General features: G+C 36.0%; 1 protein-coding gene across 5 annotated transcripts in view; it reads right to left on the bottom strand.

Annotated features, from left to right (window-relative positions):
- Window positions 1-22,547, bottom strand: part of LOC150082988 (uncharacterized) — a 1,785,507-nt gene that overhangs the window by 849,856 nt on the left and 913,104 nt on the right. For all 5 annotated transcript variants that reach the window (XM_090377722.1, XM_090377724.1, XM_090377725.1 and 2 more), the window contains 2 exons: window positions 12,504-12,706; window positions 3,035-3,123 (listed from right to left, as the gene is read on the bottom strand). In XM_090377722.1, coding sequence (XP_090233848.1) covers window positions 3,035-3,123; window positions 12,504-12,706 — 292 coding nt within the window. The remainder of the gene's footprint in view (window positions 1-3,034; window positions 3,124-12,503; window positions 12,707-22,547) is intronic.

Genomic DNA, 22,547 nt, shown 5'->3' with positions numbered 1-22,547 from the left:
AAAAACTTCTGTTTGCCAGAGCTGCAAAACCTGTAAAACAACTGGATTGGATACCCTTACTGATACTAAGTAATAACCTACAAAATCTCTATCTAAGTTAAAATTTAAACTAAGTATCGTAACTAGGAATATAAAACTACTCTAGAAAATAAGTTAATATGCCAATTTAAGTTAATAAAATAGAAAAACTTCTCTATTTTCCAGAGCCATAAAACCTTGCCTTCTTCTTCAATTGCAACTCCACTTTCACTGAGAAATAAATTTTTTGAGTAAACCATGGCACTCTTTAAATTTGTCCATTCAACCAGAACTGGCTTGGAATGTTTTATGCCCCAGAAAAGATGCACACTCTCTAGCCTTTTCTTTTATTAATGGCCCTAATATCGGAACGTTTTGGTCTCAAATTAACTTCATCCACTGCATCTTCACAAAGGCATAATTTCACACGCTTCCGACTGGGTCCCATTTCCTCAAACAGTTTGGAAATCGAAACACAGTTTCTCAGAACATTCTAGACCTGTGTAAGGTACTCAAGATGTAGCCTAACCATTGCTTTATGCAATGGGATAATCACCTCCCTGTTGATAAAATTTCTATATATCATTGACAGAAGCTCATGAGCGGCCTTGCAGCCTCTCTTCTCTGCTATGAGGACTTCATTTTGGATTTTGCAATACTACTGCTGCCAATATGCAGTACCTTGTATTAACAATGTTAAACTTTTAATGGCACTTCTCAGTTCATCTGCCTAGAAAATTAGGTCTTGTTTCTCAAGAGAGAGAGAGAGAAATCTAGCTTTCTAGGTCTAAATTCCTAAACATTAGGAAAAATTTTATTTTATAATCTAGAAGATCTGAAATTATTTTTTAAAGTAGGTGGTATGGATGCAATATCATTAAGTCTGGTACTATGTGTGAGAGCCTTCACATACCAACAAATGACAAAGTTGTCGCCCAAATTAGAAGCATTATTTGGGTCAGTTATCAAATAAGAATTAAAAATACAGTCTCTCAAATTGGAATATCACATGATAGTTTCCAAGCTATTGTATTATCTGATGTTTTAAACATCAAAAGACCATGAATTCTTCATTCCAAAATTAAAAGTAAGTCACATGAACTACCTTTTAAATGAAGTCCTCTTTTACCATGTGAATAATACAAAGTTAGTTTATTAATTAAGTGCTTTAATTAAATTTAATTCATTAAGTTAGTTTATTAATTAATTAATTAATTGTTTTTGAACTTATTACAAAGATTAGATTTCAGGATCTTTTTTGGATACCATCATCAGACCATGCAGGGCTAAAATAAGGAGAAAATAGGTCAAATTTAACTAATTCTTAACAATTTACAAATTACAATATTACAATTTTAGTTCACAAAACAATCTCAAAGAAATGAAATAAAATGATAAACTAAATGTACGAATTCATTATATGAAAAATTAATAAAAACTTACAACAGTACAATTTTAGTCGCAAATAAATGAAATAAAATGAGAAAATATATTTAAAGCAAAACTATATTTATACAAAAACAAGTCATTTAACGGCTCCTCACACTTTGGCTTCTATAAAAGTTTTCCTCCTCAACTCTCTAGACTGCTGTACTTTATTACTGTGGTAGGATAGTATTGTGGTGGGGAGGATATTGTACCAGCATAGATCCTAAGCTCCTCTTCTAATTTGTACTTAAAAATATTGTAATTGAATTTATTTATTTTTGAATTTCTTTCTTTTAATTTTAATTTTATTTTAATTTATTTTTGAAACTTCCTCTTTGAATTTTGTCCTGTTGTATTGTTGGTCTATAGAAAAGACTGCTGTTTTATCAAATTCCCATTGAACACTGCAGTAGAAGGTGTGAAATGCTGTCAGACTTGCTGACCTCCCATATTGAACATTTTTTGTAACTCAGAGTTTCTGGCTGGTTTGGGACTATTTGTTTTATGGAGGCTAAGCCTTTGTAGATGGTACCAACCCCATATTTCTTTCCTTGCTGGTAAGGGATGGTGCCATTTGACCTTTTCAGTTGGTTTACATTGGTTAGTTGTACTGATAGCTTTGTCTATAGTCTTATTAATGACATGGAATGGAAAGAGAATCTGTTGCCTAAGGCTAATTTTTTGATGGAAGCTAGTTCCTGTTGTAGGGTTACACTTTGGCATATCCAGGTCACTCTCAGGATGTAAGACTTAAGGACTCCCAATATGTGTTGCATATGGATGGCAAGAATTGTAGTAATTTAGTATGCATATCTACTGACTTCTTGTATAACAACATCTATATTTCCTTAGGGTTTCTATAAGGATTCATGACTTATATTCAAAACATTTTATGCAAAATGCCCCTATGAATTTTCTCCTGTTGTACCAGTACAACAACATCCTTGTCACCACAGATCCCAGCCTACTGCAGTAACAGATGCCAACAGTCTCAAAGGAACCCTGGGGGCTCACATCTGGTGAGTATGGGCTTGGCACACCCAGGGTCCTGAGCTGGATATCATCATTCTTCTCTTTCTTGGTGATTCCCTTCTACTTTTCTCTCTCTCTGTCTCTCTCTCTCTCTCTCTCTCTCTCTGGGTAATTCAGAATTTTTTTTTAATTTTTACCTGGTGCAGCATAAGCCTCAGGCTTCCTTGCACCATATGGCTAATAATAATAATAATAATAATAATAATAATAATAATACCTCTCAAAGGTTATATACTACCTCTCAAAGGCTATATACTTCATTAGTCATAACAGTAGCATTTCTTTGGTCTTGAGCTTTCACAGGTAGAATATAGTCTTTGAGTTCAAGGCTTATTACCAGGCCACCTTCCATCAGTTGAATGTTGCAATTCTTGATAAATTCTTATACTTGATAAATGTATAAGACATTAACAGAACCTCAAATAGGGCAGTCCTTCTAGTTAGTCAAGCCCTTAGTTAGACAAAGCTAAATTATTGAAAAGAATATCTTAATGAAACATAAACATAACCAAACAATGTATAAAGTAGTGACTAAAAAATAAATCACATTACTAACCTGGAACTCCATCAAAAATTTTGCTAATTACACTGCTTATCATCATTTCTGTCTTGTTATCAGCATTGTCTGAGCACCACATTCCATTTCTATTAAAAAAAATTATAAAAAAATGTAACAAGTCTAAGATTGTTATTACAGCCTAATGGTAGAACCAATTGACTGGTATATTTGGCAAATATAGATGTTCATACTTTGACAAGTGACAAGAAATAGCTGTGTATTTATAAAAAATTACTTGTTTAGTTTGCGATTTTTGCTTGACAAATGGGACAAATATATTTCATATTATTCAGACGGAATTCCTAATTCATGCAAGAAAGAAAGAAAGCAAATAAAGCATCAGGCAACAATTAAAAAAAAAACAAAAAAAAAAACACTTTCCATTTCACCCCCCCCCCCAAAGTTTATCTAGTTCTTCCTTGAATTACTTCATACTGCCCACCTATATTACACAAGATGGGAGTTTGTTCCCAAAATGAACCACATTAGGCTAAAGGCAAATTTCCAACTATTCTGCAACCATGTTTCCTGAATTTTAATTTATGCACCCATGCATGTATTCTGTGCAAGAGGCAGGATACCATCAGAAATGAGCTTACTCAATCCATTCAAAGCCTTAAAACTGCAAACAGATCTGCTAGTATATTACAATCTCCAAACTCTATAATTTGCAGAACTGAAACCTTTTCTGTCAAGAGAACCCTTTTCTTCTCCTCCCTAATCTTGTTGCTCTTCTTTACACTAGTTTCAACGGTTCCACATTCATTCTAGAAATGAAGCCTCCAGAACTGGGTGCAGTACTTAAGACGAAGCCTAGTTACTGACTTATACAACAGGATAATCACCTCCTTATCCCTGCTGAAAAAATTCCTGTATATCCCTGACAAAATCCCCTTACTTGTCCTAGCAACCCACTGGGAATACACCTGCACATCTCTAGTCCACAGGGACCACCCCAAAATCCAGGATAGCCCTCATAATCATGGTTAAAGGTTTGCTTACTTCTTTTGCTGCCTCCCATCCACCCAAGGTGCCTTTTTCACTTTTAGTTTCAACAATTTCTCCTTCACTTTCCTCTTGGTTATCACAAAATCATTCAGCTTCACACTAGAATTTAACTCATTTCTGGCATCCCATCCATAAAACATTCCTCGTGTGTGAATGTAAATGTAAAATACCCATTCAGTTTGTTGTAAACCTGAGCAGGATCATTAACAGTTAATCTATTCATATCTGGCAGACCAATATATTTCAACCCCTTCCTTCAACTATTAATATAAGTATCACATGTACATCATATGCATTTTTGTTCTCTGCTACAAGTCACATTAGTTCATCTGACATCCATTTAGGTCTAAGCCTTGAACAACATCTCTTGATTGATATATAAAAAGCCCAGTAGCTTCTATGATTACTTCCCTGAATGCTTCCCATTTAGAATTTGCTGTTGGTAGCATAATCTGGTAACAGTTGGTCCCACTGCATAGAATTTAAATGCTGTCTGAGACAACTGTAGTTACTCTTATAAAAGAAAAAGTTCTTCCCTTTCCCCTTTGTAGTAGTTATGTCTTTAAGTCAGTGATTTTCAACCTTTTTCCAACTCATGGCACACTGAACAATGTGCAAAAATTGTCAAGGCACACCATCAGTTATTTTAAAGAGAGATTTTATCATTAAAAAAACGAGTACAGGAACTCTCCAACTTATTTTTTCTATATTACTAAGCTATATATCTCTCTAAAAGGTCATATTTATAAAAAATAGCACTACCCTTTCATCGTTATCATATGTTCCCATTATAAGAATCAATTTTGAATGCCTTTGTAATATTTTTCTAAAGCACGTTTCTGGAGGTCGCGACCATAAAACAATAAAAACAGTTTGCATTTTCCAGTTTATAGTGCATCTAATTATAAATAGTTAGTAAACTTGATTTAATTGCACTTGTGATAATACCAATAACTGCAATTGTGTGGGTTTTTACGTTATTATGGTGAAATGTGTTCCCCTTCACTGAAATCTTCAATCATACAAAAAACAAAAAGTTTTAGAAATTTCTCTTCATTCCTATTTACATATTACAATGGTGAAGGGAAAGGGACCAATGGAAAGTGGAAGTGGTGGTAGTGCCAGGAAATGAAACAAAATTGATTTAGAAATGAAGATGAAAATGATTAAGAAGTATGAAACAGGACAAAGTTTGTCATCTATTGCAAAGGAATTAGGTCTCGCTGCTTCAACAGTGAATACTATTTTAAAGGACAGTGTGCGTATAAAAGAACTTGTCAAAGGATCAATGCACTCAACAGTAATCACAAAACAGCATTCAGGTGCTATATCAAAGATGGAACAGCTGTTAATAATATGGATGGAAAATCAGATTCAGAAGCGAGTGCCCCTGAGTCTAATGACCATTCAAGCAAAAGCAACAAGTATTTATGAAGATATTAAGGATAAGTACGGTGAACCCCAACCCAAGTTCGTGGCAAGCAATGTGTGGCTTAATAGGTTCAAGCATTGTGCTGGTTTACATAATGTTAAAGTATGCGGTGAAGTCGCAAGTGCCGATTATGTAGCTGCAGAGAAATTTTGTGATCTGTTGGAAAAAATTATTGATGAAGGCAGCTATTCAATGCAGCAAATTTTTAATGTTGATGAGACTGTTCTGTATTGGAAAAAAATGCCAGATCGAACATACATTGGAAAGAGAAAAAGACAATTCCAGGTTTCAAGGCTTCAAAAGATAGGGCCATGTGCTTGCTTGGGGCTAATGCAGTGGGAGATTACAGATTAAAACCACTGCTTGTGTACCATTCTGGAAATCCTCGTGCATTTAACGGTATCAATAAAGCCACCCTACCCGTGCATTTCCGATTGAACCAGGGAGCATGGATAACAATATCTCTCTCTTTGAGGATTGGTTTAAATTCTGCTTCATTCCCGAGGTTGAAAAATATTTTAAAGACAATGACGTTCCTTTGAAGATTTTGCTTCTATTAGATAATGCTCCTGGACATCCTACCATCTATATGATTTCAATTCGAACATGAGTTTTTTTTTTTTTTTTGTTGTTTTTGTTTTAGTTAGTTGTTGGCACATTGGCTTCTTGTGGCCATAATGCACCTCCCAAGGTTTTTCAAGGTTTTTGCAGTACCCTGATCCAAGCCCGAGGCAGGATTCGAAACGAACATAAGAGTCATATTTCTACCGCCAAATACGATTTCACTCATCCAACCTGTGGATCAAAGTGTTATTTCGAATTTAAAAACATACTATTTATGCACAACATTTGCTCAGGCATTGTCTGCAATAGACGATGAGAAAAATTTTATGTTAAGAGACTTTTGGAAATATTAATCTTAAATATTAATAATCCATCTTAAATATTAATAAGGCCCGAGCGGAAATTACTAAAAGTTGTTTAAATGCCCCATGGAAGAAAATATGCCCAAGTAAAAGGCTTCGAAGGATTTGAAAAAGACAAATCATATGAAGACGTGCTTGGTGATGTCTGTCAAACCTGTGCTTGGTGATATCTCATGATGTCTCTTGTCCAAGGTTGGATGGGTGACAAGCTTACCTTCAAGTCCTCCTCCAAAGTTTGAAGCTGTGACCTGTTCTTACTTTTCATCGTGATCATAGCAGAAAAGCCAGCCTCACACAGATGCTATGTAGAGAAAAGGAGTCCTTTAATCACCTTCTTTCTGATAATGGGGTGCTCCTGTCAGAGAGACAACCAGAATGAGGCCATATCTGTTAATGAGTGTTTAGTTTCAATCGTCTGTCATTTCTTATTTCTGTCAGCTGATCTTCTTCTGCAATAGTTAATTCTGTTGATTCGAATGCCCTTAACACAAACAGATCTCTTACCCAGTCCAAGGAAGATACATCAAGTGATGGGAACTATTTTTCAAGGTTTTTGCTCAGCAGTGACAAACGTTGTAGAATTAAATCGTCAAAATTTTTGTTCAGTCTTCAACTTTTTGTCAGCTCAAACATTTCAACTTTGTTCTTTTTTTGATTATAGCTCCCCACAATGTTAATTTTTCCTTAAAAGAGTTAATTTTCTCAGTGCAAGTAAGAATATTTTAATTCTTTCTCTGCATACTCTTGTTAAGAGTGTTCAGGGCTTGGGAGATGTCAGCTAGGAAAGCAACTTTATTGCACCAGGTCTCATCACTAAGCAGTTCATTTAGCCACCTCACTTCTGTGTGCAGTAGGAGTTGTGTGTGAGCAGCTTCCATGACAGAAAACAGTGCTGAAAACAACCTTGATTTTAATGGCCTATTCGATGTAGTTAACCATTTTGATCGTCTCATCCAATACTTTTTGGAGCTCAGGTACTACTGAATTTGAAATGAGGGCCTCTGTGTTCAGGAAACAGTGTGTAAAAACAATGCCAGGGTTCTTTTGCTTGACCAGTGTGATGAATCCCTTCAGGCTTCCCGACATAGAAGGAGCACTGTCTGTGCAAATGCTGATGCATGATTTCCATGACAAATTGAGAACTGGCACAACTGTCGGCAACATCAAGAATGTCTTGGCCTTTTGTTGTTTCTGGAAGTGGTTTGCAAAATAAAAATTGTTCAATGATGTCTCCATTACAAACAAACCTGCTGAAGGCTAGGAGTTGAGTTTTTCCAGTGATGTCAGTTGACTCGTCCAACTGGATGGCAAAAAAATCAGCTTCTTTATTGTTAGCTATCACTTGTGTCTCAATGCCTTGAGACATGTCTTGTATATGCCAACTAATAGTATTATCAGACATAGGGATTTTCAAAATCTCTTTTTCATATTCCTCACCAAATAATATTTACAATTTTACAGCATGCTGGTAAATTACTGACTCATCAATTGTATGTTGTTTCATCTTTTTTGCCACGATTTTGGCAACAGAATAGCTTGCCTCTTGAGCTCTGTCAAAAATAGTTGTGATTTTTGTCCATTGTTTAGCCTGGTGTATTTAATCAGCTATAAGCCTCTTAAAATATTCAATTGGTTTCTTGCATAAATGTGAGTGCTTTGTGTGAAGGTGTCTTTTCAGCTTACAGGCACTCCTCAACTTATGTACTTAATCGTTTTTTTTTCTTCATGTACGTAGGTCCGTTTTGTACTTCGGTCTTGTAGATACAAAATACATGTACAGTACAGTACAGTACAACACACTGAGATTATAACCCCCAACAAACTTTATCACGTACAGCATTTTATGATTTGTAACAGAGTTAAATGAAGCTGAAAAAACATACAATGAATAATAAGATAGAGTACAGTATTTATTCAAACCTAATTAATTTAATCTAAATATGATAAGTAATTTAATTTAATCTACGATCAAATCACTTTACGATGGACTCTCCAAAATAAAATACCATTCACTATATGATATGTAGTAAGTGCAGGTCATTGTGATCACGTTTGCGAACTAAATTTTAATTGTATTAAATGGCTATTCTAATAAGCGAAAATAGGAGAAATATTATCCACAGGCTATAAAAGTAAAGATATAGAACACAAATTTACACTTTACTTCCTCCAATTAGCAAAATTAAATGATGCATTAAAATTGGAAGAATATTTCCCACAGGTTAGCAAAACAAAAATAGTTTTACACTTACGTGCATAGCTTAATTAATACGTACTATAATATGTACATACTAACTAGGTGATGTTTCTGTTTACTGACATTTGGGGGGGGGGGGTTAAAATTTAAAAGATAAGCAATCGATAACAAAGAACACGGCATGCACCAATTGCAACTAACATGATACGTGAAAGTGAGATACAGAGTAACAACTTTATGAAGCTCAAAAAATAGGAATGAAGAGAAGATTCTGAAAATTTATTTATGTTTTTTATATGATTGAAGATTTCAGTGAAGGGAAAACGCATTTCGCCATAATAACGCAAAATTCCACAGAATTCCTTCTATCGGTATCATAGCAAATGCAATAAGATCGAGTTTACTACCCATTTTTAATAGATTGCACTACACAGAAAAGCCCAATAAACTGGAAACTGCTAATTGTTTTTATTGTTTTATGGTAGTGACCTCCAGAAATCTGCTTTAGAAAAATATCACAAAGGCATTCAAAATTGATTCTTATAACCAAACATAGCAACAGCTTTGTACGTATCAGCAAGTTGTTCGTAAGTAGAGTGCCTGTACTTGGAACCATAGCTTCGTTTGCCAGTTTCCCACCACAAACAACACACTTAGGATGTGGCTGCTCTTCTCCAGATGAAAAGAATCTGAAGGATAAATAGTCTTCATTATACTGGTGCACGACAGTTTTAGAACTAATACTAACTGCACTATGTGTTATACTACCAGAACTAGTGCCAGCTACACTTGATTCATTGCCATCATCTAACTTACATTTTTTAATTAGAAATCTGTCCATGTCTAATAAGCACTAAAAAAATAAAAATAAAATCAACTAAATTCAGAAATAACAAAATAACTAAAATGATATAAAAATAACAAACAAAAATGCATTAGTACAAACTCACACAGAATAACACACACGATTCGAACAACAGCTGACTGAAGACTGACATTAGTGACTTGACAAGGGTGAAAGGTGGGGTGGGGTGGTAAAAGTACATGGGATCTGGAACAACAGAGACAGAAGTTCTTGGAATTTACTATAATAACTGTTTTTTTTTATTAAACTGTTATTGCTTTCATTTTTATTAGCCTTTTATGAAAAATATTCTAGTACTTCTAAAGTATGACAGTACTTCTAAAATTTATCTTGACGATTCCTTTTATTCCTCATTTTTTTTCTCCCTTCCTTTCGACATTCCTCCAAACTCCAGGGGAAACCACATCTGCAGACCCTTCGTGGCACACCAGTTGAAAATCGCTGCTTTAAGTAAATCCCACTTCAGTACACCTGTGATTACTCCCACCCAGTGGGTCGGTCTTTCACCTGCAGATTCTTAATGCATGACGAATTGCTGCTGATAATCATATCAAGAATATTGCTTCCTCTTTTTGCCTCCCTAACATGCTGATATTAAAACAATCATTCAATAAATCAATAAAAGTCTGACTAATGTGTATATGACCAATCCACAAGATCCAGTCAATATCTGGAAAGCTGCTTCCCATTACATATTCTTTAGAAGATCAATATGACTACTGCAGTCAATTTACCAAAAAATCCACAGTCAACCAAGCAATCTTCTGTAGAAGATTACAGAGAAGAAAGATTCATCTGGTGAACAGAATGATGATTTTGAGTTCAACGATTCAAAAGACCTCTACATTTTCCTCTCAGTGAGAATTAAATGACTTTCAAGGACTTAGCCTCACCAAATTCATTTGATATCTCGGCGAAGGTAAAGAAAGCCAACACGAGAATGACGAGAAACATCGGATAACTTATGCGGAAAATTAGTTTCCCGAAACGGCACTCAAGCACTGCTCGCTCGGTGTTATCAGTCTGGAGCAAAGTCGAGAACGATATATTGATTGACAGGTAGGCATGGCAAATGATGTGCTGATTGGTGTGCGAACACAACACACACAATAACATCGGTTTAGTATCACTTTAGTAGTACTCAGAAACACTAAATGGTAACTTGCCCTAATGAATGCTTTCCATAATGGTGAAAAAAAGGTCAAGCTACCTCCACTTGAATCCCATGGGTAAACAGATAATTTTGGAAAATTACCTGTTTATCATTCATCACAAAGCTATTATGTACCGTTCTTTACTCATAAAGACCCCCTCCCAAAGTGGAGGGTGTAACCTAACCTTTTTTCTTTAGAATCATGGGGTGATTTAGAATCTGTAGTGTATCATACGGAAGTGTTCTACGTACTATATTGAGGTAAACTCCTCTTATTATTTTATGAATTAACAAAACATTAAATTTTTATTACTGTACTTTTATTTTTAAGGTCGGGTTATGAAATATAACGAAAAATAAAGAAACCTTTTCCTTTTTTGTAACCAAACCTAAATCAAGAGTATAGTAAAAACACTCATGAACTCCAAAAATCTGTTTTTAATAATGAGAAAAAACATAATGAAGAACATAAAAATGAATAAAACGAAACGTTTATTAATTTAGTTTTCATCAAATAAATCAACAAACGTTTTATTTTCCTTACAAATTTCTTCCATCTTTAAAAGATTTATCGCTACTATTACCTGTTTACCGTTCATCACAAAACTATTATGCACCGTTCTTTACTCATAAATACACATTATAATGCCAACCAATGACTACACAGTTGCTTGTCGTCTGTCACGCCTACCACCAATCATCTCATTGTTTGCCACGCCTACCTGTCAATCAATATATCCTTCTCGATTTCGGCTCCAGACTGATAACATCTACCGTCTGTTTACTGAGCGAGCAGCGCTAGAGTCTGGTATCAGGAAACTAATTTTCCACGTATGTTATCCGATGTTTCTCGTTGTTCTCGTGTTGGCTTTCTTTACCTTAGCCGATATCTCATCTAAAAAAATGGAATTTAGTGAATCAAAGCTATAAGGTATCTTACTTTTCCTTTTTTTTTTTTTTTTTACATAATTTCTAATTCTTTGTGCTCTTGCTCTGATGTGAATGGTCTTTTCAAAGAAACTGACATTGATCGCAATCCAAGAGAGTGGTATCTCTTCTTTAACAGCACAATAAGAAATCTGAAGGCTAGATTGCTTCATAATGGGAATAAATTTTCAGTGATTCCTGTAGCTCACTCATTTCATATAAAGGAAGATTATGATAATTTCATAGCCAGAGGAAATTTCTCTGTCTGTGTGACAGCAGAATAACAGGCCAACACTATATTATATGCTCATCCTTTAAAACATGCAAACTGGACTGTAAACACACAGTTTTATTTTACAGATATTATACTTTGGCTGTATGCCAATAATAATAATAATAATAATAATAATAGAAAGATAAAGTTTCTTTATCTTTGTATATCTTATTTTTCTTAATAATATAAAAATACAGATAAAATATATAAATAAAATTCACATGTCCACATTGATGACTTGAGGCTCTTGAGCATTCAGAGATTAGTTTGCATGGATATTTATTTAATAGAAAATAGATAATTGACAGATATTAGTGAATAAAATGCTGGCTATTCCATGTAAAGCTGTTTCACTGGTTTTCATATATGTTTGAAAAGGTGTGGATTCAAATTCTATACACAACTAAAAGGCACTGTTCCATTCTCAGCTATAGTGGAAACAATGCACCTTCTCAGAAGAAGGTGAAGAGTTCCCTCTGGTGAAATATTCTAGGAATTTCATCCAGCAAAACATGCAAACTGGCCTGTATTAAACACATAATTTTGTTTTATAGATATTATACTTTGGCAGAATGCAAATAATAATAACAGAAAGATAAAGTTTAAGATCACAATGAGATCTGTAACTTGAAATTAAATAATTTCAAAAATATCAAAATACAAGATGTAAATAAATAAACTTACAAATTATCAAGGTACATTGGTATAGCATCCCAGATGATGTCTACTATGCGGTCCCAGTATGCCCAGTTGAAAGTGTAGAACTGTCGAGGAGAATTTACAAGTTTTTCAACAACATTCTGTACAGATTTTTCAATTATATTTATTTTGTATTCATTCAACCACTGATTATACTGTTGTTGGAATTCACGTGGCAAGTCTTCTATCTACAGATAAAAAAAAAGTTCTCTGAATGTAATATTTGTACAATTATAATTTCCAAAAACTGTATTTAAGAAATACATATGTTAAAAAAGAAGTTAATTGAATGATAACTTGTTCATCTCCCACACCCATTCTAAAATAAAGGTTACATCATCCATCAAAAAATAATAATGTATGGCTGATGAAAGGAGGTCAAAAAGTGAAATTTAATTAAAAATCCAAAAAATCTGATTTTACTCAATTAACTGCTTAGTTTCATTTTCGACTGAGCAAGCAAAACAAGGAATGTTCAAAAGCGCATTTAATTTATACTTGAAGATGACTGAATAATTTGGTTTTTTAGTTATTAAATTATACTAATAATTTTATATAGTATGAATCAGAGCTGTAATACTCAATACGTTCTACACTGATATTAATATTTGTAAAATAATAAAAGGAGTTTACCTCAATATAGAACATAGAACGCTTTAGCATTAGCATTAGTAGAGGCATATGATGCAAGAAAGCAAGCTTATGCAGCATCAGCCAAAAAAAAAAAAAAAAAACCCTTCCACTTCACCCCTCCGTTCGTTCAAAATACCTGTCCAGCTGAGCCTTAAATTTATTTAGGCTTTCAACTTCCACAACAACGGATGGAAGTCTGTTCCACCAACCAACTACCCGCTGGCTAAAGGCAAATTTCCGCACATCTGTCTTTCCTCAATTTGAATTTATGCCCTCTCAGGTGATTATTCTGATCAAGAGGCATATCCCCATCAGCATTGAGCATGCTCAAACCATTCAAGGCTTTGTACACCTCTATCAGATCACCTTCCGGTGTCTAGTCTCCAGACACTGTAATTTGCAAAACTTAAGGCTTTCTTCATAAGAGCAACCCTTCGTTCCGTTTCACTAACCTTGTTGCCCTTCTCTGTACTCGTTCCAGCAGCTCTACATAGTTCTTGAAATGAGGCCTCCAGACCTGTATACAGTACTCAAGGTGCAGCCTGACTTTCCTTATACAAGGGAATAATCACCTCCCTATCCCTGCCAGAAAAATTCCTGTATATCATTGATAAGACACTATGAGCTACTCTTGCAGCCCCTCTGCACTGCTCAGAGAACTTCATATCCGCCTGCACAATTACCCCCAGGTCCTTTTCATTCTCTACCACTGTCAGTGTAGTACCACAGAGTTGATACGTTGCTCTGGGGTTGCCGTTTCCCATATATAGTACTTTACATTTGTCAATGTTAAACTTCATTTGCCACCTCTCAGCCCATCTGCTCAAACTTTCCAGATCCTGTTGCAGCAGCATAGCATCAGAAGCGTCCTTAACAACCCTGCCAACCTTTGTATCGTCTGCAAACTTGGACATTAAGCTTGATATACCATCATCAATATTATGTATAAATACAGAAAACAACAATGGACCCAACACTGAATCCTGAGGGACTCCACTAACATTAGTCCACAATGAGCAGTGTCCATTAATTACCACTCTCTGTCTTCTGCCACTCAACTATCCCTTTATCCATAGCAACAATTTGCCACCAATGCCACACTGCTCCAATTTGTGCAGCAGTCTTCCATATGCAACAGTATCAAAAACCTTTCTAAGATCCAAATATATAATATCAAAGTTATTCCCTGCATCCATTTCTTATGTGATTCAATTCTGATTGGATACTACATCATAGTATCCAATCAAATTGGTCAGGCAAAACCTTCTCTTAACAAAACCATGCTGTGTCTGAGTTATAACTGAATTCTTGTCAAGATGATCCTTCAGTTCTTCTTTAACCAGTTCTTCCATTAATTTTCCTGGAACAGAAGTTAAACTCACAGGTCTATAATTACTTGTTTCAGCCTTTGATCCTCCTTTGTGAATTGGGGTTACATTTGCACATCTCCAGTCCATGGGTACCTCCCCTGAGTCCAAAGAAGCTCTCATAATTATGGCTAGGGGTTTGCTTACTTCCTTTGCTGCCTCCTTTAATATAACTGGATAGATCCCATCCACCTCTGGTGCCTTTTTTATGTTTATCCTCAGCAATTTCTCCTCCACTTTCCTCTCAGTTATTAGAAAATAATCTAGCTCACTGCCAGTGTTTACTTCATCTATGGCATTCCCCTACCTGATATAACTCCTCATGCGTGAATGTAGATGCAAAATATTGATTTAGTTTATTAGGTACCTGAGCAGGATCATGAACAGTTGAACCATCGATATCAAGTGGACCAATCTGATTCATCTCCTTCCTTCTAGAGTTTACATAAGTAAAGAACTCCTTGCTGTTTTTCTTTGCATCCCTTGCCAAAGATTTCTCGTAATCTGCCTTCACCTGCCTAACCTCCTTTGTAACTTGGTTACAGATCAATTTATATCTATCATAGGCTTCTATGTCCCATGTTAATTTATATGTATCCCATGCATTTTTCTTCTCTGCCATAGGTCTGATTAGTTCATCTGACATCCATTTAGGCCTGAACCTGGAACAATATTTCTTAGTTGGTATGTAAAGCCTAGTAGCTTCCAAGATAAGTTCTTTGAATGCTTCCCATTTTGAGTTTGTTGTTGGTAACATCATCAGTTGGTCTCACTGTATAGAATTTAAATACTGTCTCAGACTATTGTAGTCGCCTTTACGAAAGCAATAACCCTTCCCTTTACACCTGATGATAGTTACCTCCTTGAGTAAATCCCACTTCAGCACACTGTGATCACTGCCACCTAGTGGTTCATTTACATGCAGATTCTTAATGCATGAAGAATCACTACTGATAATCAGATCAAGAGTATTGCTCCCTCTAGTTGCCTCCCAAACATGCTGATTTAGGAAACAATCATCGAATAAATCCACAAAAGCCTTGCTAGTGTGTGAGTGACCAACCCACAAATTCCAGTCAATATCTCGGAAATTAAAATCCCCCATTATAAGACTCTCTGATTTACTGGCCCACTCTATTTCCCTGTACAGTTTCTTATTATACTCATCAGAGTGATTAGGCCTATAGCACACTCCTACTCTCAATTTTGATCTCCCAATGCTTATTGCACACCAAACTGACTCGACACTGCACTGTCCAGCGATGTCGACTGGCTTGACTTCCTTGGATTTTATGTGTTTCTTAACTAATAGCATAACCCCTCCTCCCTTTCTATCCTGTCTATCCTTTCTGTAGACATTGTACTCCCCAAATTCCAGTTCTGCATTACTTATATCTGTGTGACACCACGTCTCTGATATCCCAACAATATTCGCCTTTGATGCTTTGAGCAATACCTCAAATTCATCAAATTTATTTACCAAACTCCTAGCATTGGTGTACACGCAAGTATACATGCACCTGTTCTTTTTCTTAACTACCCTAACACAACCCATGTGTTTACTTGTACCCCAATGACTCCCAGCAGTCTCTGAAATATCCTGCATCTTATTTTCCAGGTTGCTGCTCATTCCAATAGAAGCAGTGCAAGAATCACTTTCACCTCTGCCAGTGGCTACTGTTAATCTATTAGTCCTTGTATCCCCCAATCTGAAGGCCAGACAGCCTCCGTAGCCAAGTGGTCAGGGGCGGGAGTGCAGTAGCACACACTCTTTGAGTAGACCGGGGTTCAAGCCCCTGACTGCTGAATACGGTCGATCTGCCAACCCGCACTGGACCAGCGTGGCAGATTATGGTCCATTTCCCTCAGCATGAATTGTTGAGGAGGCTTCCATCCTGCAGTGGGTTGATAATGGCTGCACTTTACTTTCTTTTTTTTTTTATCCCCAATCTAGCAGTTTTCCGACCCACCTAACACTGCCTCGATAGCATCAGCAAACGTAAGCTTCCATATGATACTCTCCAGAAATTAAAACGAAAAAATCAACAACTTACATTAGAGTAAAATATAAATAATTAAATAATTAAAAATCAATTTAATGCAATTAAAAAGAATCTAATGAAAATATTCAATTATATTTATTTTGTATTTATTCAACCACTTATTATACTGTTGTTAGAATTCATGTAGCAAGTCTTCTACCTACAGATAAAAAAAAATTCTCTGAATGTAATGTTTGTACAATTATAATTTCCAAAAACTGTATTTAAGAAATACATATGTTAAAAAAGAAGTTAATTGAATCTAATGAATATTTTCGTAAGATTCTTTTTAATTGCGTTAAATTGATTTTTAATTATTTAATTATTTATATTTTACTCTAATGTAAGTTTTCGATTTTTTCGTTTTAAGGAAAGCGTTCATACGGAAGTGTTCAACGTACTATATTGAGGTAAACTCCTCTTATTATTTTACAAATACTAATAATTTTATATAAATTTGGAAAATTTTAACATATAAGATAAATGGTAAATAATATTTCTGTGTTTTGCATTATAATTTCTATTGTAAAATTCATAACAGCAGCATTATCCAGAGAAGGCTGAGGGTGGGGGGTGCACCTAAGAGGAAATGGTGCTGAGTTTCAACTCCCTTCCAAACAATTGATAAAAATGAAAAATAAACTGAATTAACTTTCTATATTTCGAAAAAGTGCATATTTATACTTATTACCTATGCGTTATTCAATGCTTATCAAGGGAAAACTATTCCGATTGAAATCTATCGTTTACTTTTTGTGTTAAAATTAAAAAACCAAATTTTTATTGCACTTCGATAGCATGCTTCTTTGTATTAAGTAACTATCCTTTTGGTGACAAAAAGGTTGCTAAATAATTAGTTAATAATTCTATAAAAGTCATTTATAAATTTTGCGATGAGAAGTATTTTTTAATAATTTTCAAAGCTGGAGTTGTCCCAGCAAGGAGGAACTCAGAGAGCCAGTGTTGAGGAGAGAGCCAGGTTGGTGGTGGGGAGGCACCTGCAGGAGTCTCGAACGGCCCTCACCTGCCACTCTCTTCTTCCCCAAAACTTTAATCGCTTCTCCAGGAAGAAGTCAGAGTTGCTTCTCCCACCGTTGTCATTCACAACAACCGGAAAGACTCAAATAGACGTTTTCGTTAGTTCCTCAGTTTTAGGCCAAGCTGGTGTACTAGAAACTTTTTTCAGTTACCATAAAGCTCTCTATTTGAGATACCACACTAACCACCATTCGTGACTATGGATCCTTCGTCCTGAGTACCTGTCACTCAGTAGTTGACCGATTTATTTACTTATTTTACTCACATTTTACATACTTTTTTATATACTTGAATAATAAATTTCAGCTTAATAAACTGTGTTAATATACTAAATTTGTTGTTCTTATTCCAAAAACATTAGAGAGCCAATTATATTTATTTTGTATTTATTCAATCACTGATTATACTGTTGTTGGAATTCCAATACTCAAATGCCAATTTTCCTGCACATAAGGAATTCCAGAATTTTTTCCTGATATTGTTACTAAAGTAACAATATCAGGAAAAAAAAATTTTTAGAGTACTTTTCATATCCTTTTAATTTTCAATTTTACCTGAAGCAAAGAATGAGTACCGTCACTTATTTTTTTACAAAAAAAGCACTGCTTCAAAGTGACAAGTCTGATCTTCAACCTGCCAAAGAAAAATTCTGGGTGAGCTACTGACCACAGATAATTAAAATTCAGTGTCATTCATGGCAATGAAGCCTTTATGATAATTAATTCATTAAACCATTTTTATCCAATTATAGCTGATGTATTCACTGCTGGTTTTCTTAACCTGGTTATTGCTGTCATGAAGATTAATGCCCTGTATAACCTCTTTGCTGTCTGTGTTGAGCTTACTAGCTCACAGGGTACCTATGCCATTTCTGCACACTTTCATTGTGGTGAAGATATCCAGTCCTCTCTACAGTACTTTCAGAAGGCCCCTGACCCATCAAGGAAAATCATCTTTGGACTTAACTCAGTCACTCATTACTGGGAGTCCCGCAAAGGCTCAGGGTAGTGATAGTGGTGATCTGTGTAGGGTTCTTCTGGAGGACTTCATTCTTGACAGCAACCTTTATTCTAATCCATCCAAACTATCTAACCACCTTCTCTAGCAACAGCGGAGAAAGAAATGTTGACATTAACCCTGCCACAGCTCAAATTGCAGGGAAATTCTTGGACTGCACAATCTAGACCTTGTGGACAATGAGTGACCATCATGCTCTCACCTACAGCTAAAGTGACCAGGATGCAGTGGTCGAACCTCCTTCTCTCAACCCAGCCTATCCTACTACCTCTGCCTAGGCAAATATTGTTCCCTTTAAAGTGGATACTTACACTAATCAAATTCAAGATGCCATCCCAGGTGTGTGTGTGTGTGTGTGCAATGTCTCCATGAAGGGGAATAAACCACATCCTAGGGAGGGGTTCCATGGTGGTCCCCTGAACTTGCTACCCTTTGCTGACTGGTTCACACTGCACATAAGGAATTCCAGAGAAAATGTTCTGGTTCACGAAAGGGTGAAGTTGAAGATCCAAGATCCAAGTAGAGGGCCTTGAGAAATCATTATATCACCTTTATCTGAATCTCCAAAAGGAACTCTTAGCAGCAATTTGTCTTCACAAAGGGGAATGATAACCTTAGGGGTACTCATCTACATGGTAATTTCCAGGAAGATGTCTGCACTGACGTCACAAATACCATCGGTGTTGAGAACCCCGACAGTGTTGAGAACTCCATGTTTACCTGAAATGCCACTGCTCAGGTGGTTTTGAATGTTCCTTCCAACCAGCCTTGGGTCACTTACTGAATATCAAAGCCATTTGGTTTAGGAGGTCCAAGCCTATGTCATATGGATGGTTTCTGCTGACTTCGGGTGGGGTTGCTTGCCCCACCAGCAGTGGGTTCTGCCTAGGTGAATTCAGCATGGAACTGACTGCATTGATAACCTTACTATGCAGGGTGTCTTACTCTGTATTCTTTCCTGTTTCCCTGTAGTGGGTGGACTGCCCTGGCACAAGTAACTTCCATATTGACAACATCACTAAGCATATGTTTAGCCGAGCTGATAATATGTCTTCTTCCCCTCATGCCTTCTTCTGATGAAAACTGTAAATGTGTGTCAAAAAAAGTGTTTCAATTTATACAGCAACAAAGTTCTTATTAGAATTTTAAAAGTATCATTACCTTTTTCATAATAATAATAAAGACTACTTACTAAGTGAAATTTTTTTTTCCATTGCATGCAAAAGTCACTACAGTTTTTTTTTTATTTTTTTATTATAGTAGTAAAAATTATGCAAGGAAACAAGCTTATACAGCAAAAAAAACTATCCACATCATGTGACCATTCCCTGTGTAATACACTACTTCAGAAAATTAACAGAACAAAATGTTTTTTGTGTATCCAATAGAAATTGATCTACTACCTTACAGAGATGCACATTATACAAATTATTCATGCCTATAAAAACACAATACACAATGTCTGGGTTGTGACCAAATCACTCCATTCCCGTTTTTTTTTGGCATGTTCAATGGGACAGCCACATTTCCAATACTCAAGATGGCAAGTCATCATAGTTGAGATGTTAGTTAAACTATATATGGACATTGGGTTAAACTACGATGTCCATAGTCATTCAACAGCAAACTGTTGGATGACTCAAAGCAGGGCCGTCGCAGGCAGAGGGTGGCATGTTGGCTTAACGTGTCATGCGGTGTCGTCTCTGCACTATGAAAGCAGTTGAAGGAGACAGGAACTATTACAAGAAGAGCTGGCCAAGGTCGCCTAAGGGCTACATCAACAAGAACAGACCGGTATCCAGCTTGAACAGTGGAATCCTATGATATCCTGTCTCTTGAGCCGCTGTGGCCACAAGTGAAAACATTTCCAACCAAACTGTGTGAAGAAGGCTCAATTGAAGAGGACTCTAAGCAAGGAAGCCAGTGGTTTGTATCCCATTAATCCAAACCATTGCAGAGCTTGTTGGAACTGACACCATGAACATGTTACTTGGAGCAAATGGGGTACAGTTCTGTTCTCTGTAATGAGTCCCGTTTTAGTCTACAAACAAATTCTAAATGTTATTTCATCTGGAGAAAATGAAAATGTGGTGCAATTCCTCTGGCATCAGAGAAAGGGACACATGGTAGAGGTGGTGTTCTCATGAAGGGTGCAATAATGATCCATGGCTGCACCTATCTTCAAAAACAGGTCCCAAACTCTAGGTGTGACTTTTTAGGGGTGCAGTTCACCCAGATTTTCTTTTCATGCATTACGACACCACTGCACATAGAGCTGAAGTAGTGAGGAATATCTTGAAACTGAAGATATCCAATGACTGCTGTGGTCTGCACGACCACCAGATTTAAATCTAATAAAACATGTGTGGGATGCCCTTGGGCACCACATTGCATGCCAACAGCCAACTACTTGGTCACTTGGTGAGGCAAGATCTGCACTGGTGAAAGAATGGGATTTGTTACCACAGAATCTTATAGACACCCTTATATCAAGAATGGTTCACCGCTGTTAGACCTATTTAGATGTTGGAAAGGATCATATGCCATACTGCTGTCATGGGACCATATTTTCCAGCATCTGGTATTTACTCCTGTAATGTGTGATCTTTTTGGTAATTCTTATACAACCCCCATAAATGTGCATTTACACTTGTCTGAAGTTTCTTGCTATTTTTCCTCATTTCATTATTATTCTACTGTACACCACCATACCAAATTATGTCCCATTTCATTGCAAGCTACATGAGTTACACCACATTTTCTATGTGTTCTGTTAATTTTGTTGAGCAATGTAACACTACTCTGCATTAAAAAAAATAATTCTCTGATGTTTTCTCAGAAAAGAGTGTTTATAAATCATTTTCTAATGCTGATATCAAAAATGACTTCTGTTTGTTTCCATCATGTCAGGTTTCTTCAAAAATCACAAAATAAAATTTGATTTTTCAAATTTTTATTAATTTTTCAGAATTTGTACACTGAAATTATAAGAAAATGTTATTTTACCAGACTTTTATATTTAAATACATGTTGAAAACATTATTAAAAAAGGCAGTGTGGTAAAAAGTTCACTCTCATTTTAAAAACTGATTTACAATGGATTAAATTTTCATTTCTTTGATTTTCTTGCAGATTGTTCTACTTAACAGTCCCTCTTCAGTATACAGCAATAGTCAGCCATCAGTTTGACATTTCACCACTCCTGGTACCTCATCTCTTTAGTGTCCTGGTGAAACCTCTCATCATGTTCTTTACTAACACTTCCTAGATTTTCTGGGAAGTAGTCAATATGAGGGCATTAAATATGTATCTTGCCAATCATGATGCAGACCAGCTTATTAAAGTTTGCCAATATATTTTCCACTACATTCTTGTAGTCTGGATCCTTGTCACTCCCTAAGAAGTTCTCAACAACAGATATGAAGCTAATCCATGCCTGTGTTTCTCTTTTATTCATAGTTCTTTCAAAACCTCAATTTGCAAATTTGTAGTCCAACAAAAATACCTTGTTTTAGCTTCTCTTGGGTGATTGATGGGAATTTTGTACAAAGCTAATTGAAGCAGAGACCTTCCTGAGATAAAGCTTTCATGAACTGTTGATGTACAAGTGTGGAAGGAGGACAGTTTTGGGATCTACCAGGTTTATGAACGATGCTCTTTGATCCAGGCAACAAACTGCCCCTCTTTGGCTGAACTTCAATGTTCCAGTGCTTACTCCTTGCCTGACTGTCCTACTCACACAAAAATCAAGGCATTTTTGTGTAGCCAGATGGCTGTCCAAAAACTTCTTCAAGTTTGCATTTATTTCTTTAAAATGCACAGAGTGAATTACTGAAATTGACCTATGCAAAAAGCCAGGTTATGGTGCCTGATGCATCTCACATCGGGTGCCATAACCAGGCTTTTGGTTCATCCCACAGCACCAGTTCTGC

Source organism: Mastigoproctus giganteus, chromosome 7, assembly GCF_048544385.1.
Source record: "Mastigoproctus giganteus isolate SK-2022 chromosome 7, ASM4854438v1, whole genome shotgun sequence".
Taxonomy (NCBI): Eukaryota; Metazoa; Arthropoda; class Arachnida; order Uropygi; family Thelyphonidae; genus Mastigoproctus; species Mastigoproctus giganteus.
This window is presented reverse-complemented; position numbering and strand designations above follow the sequence as displayed.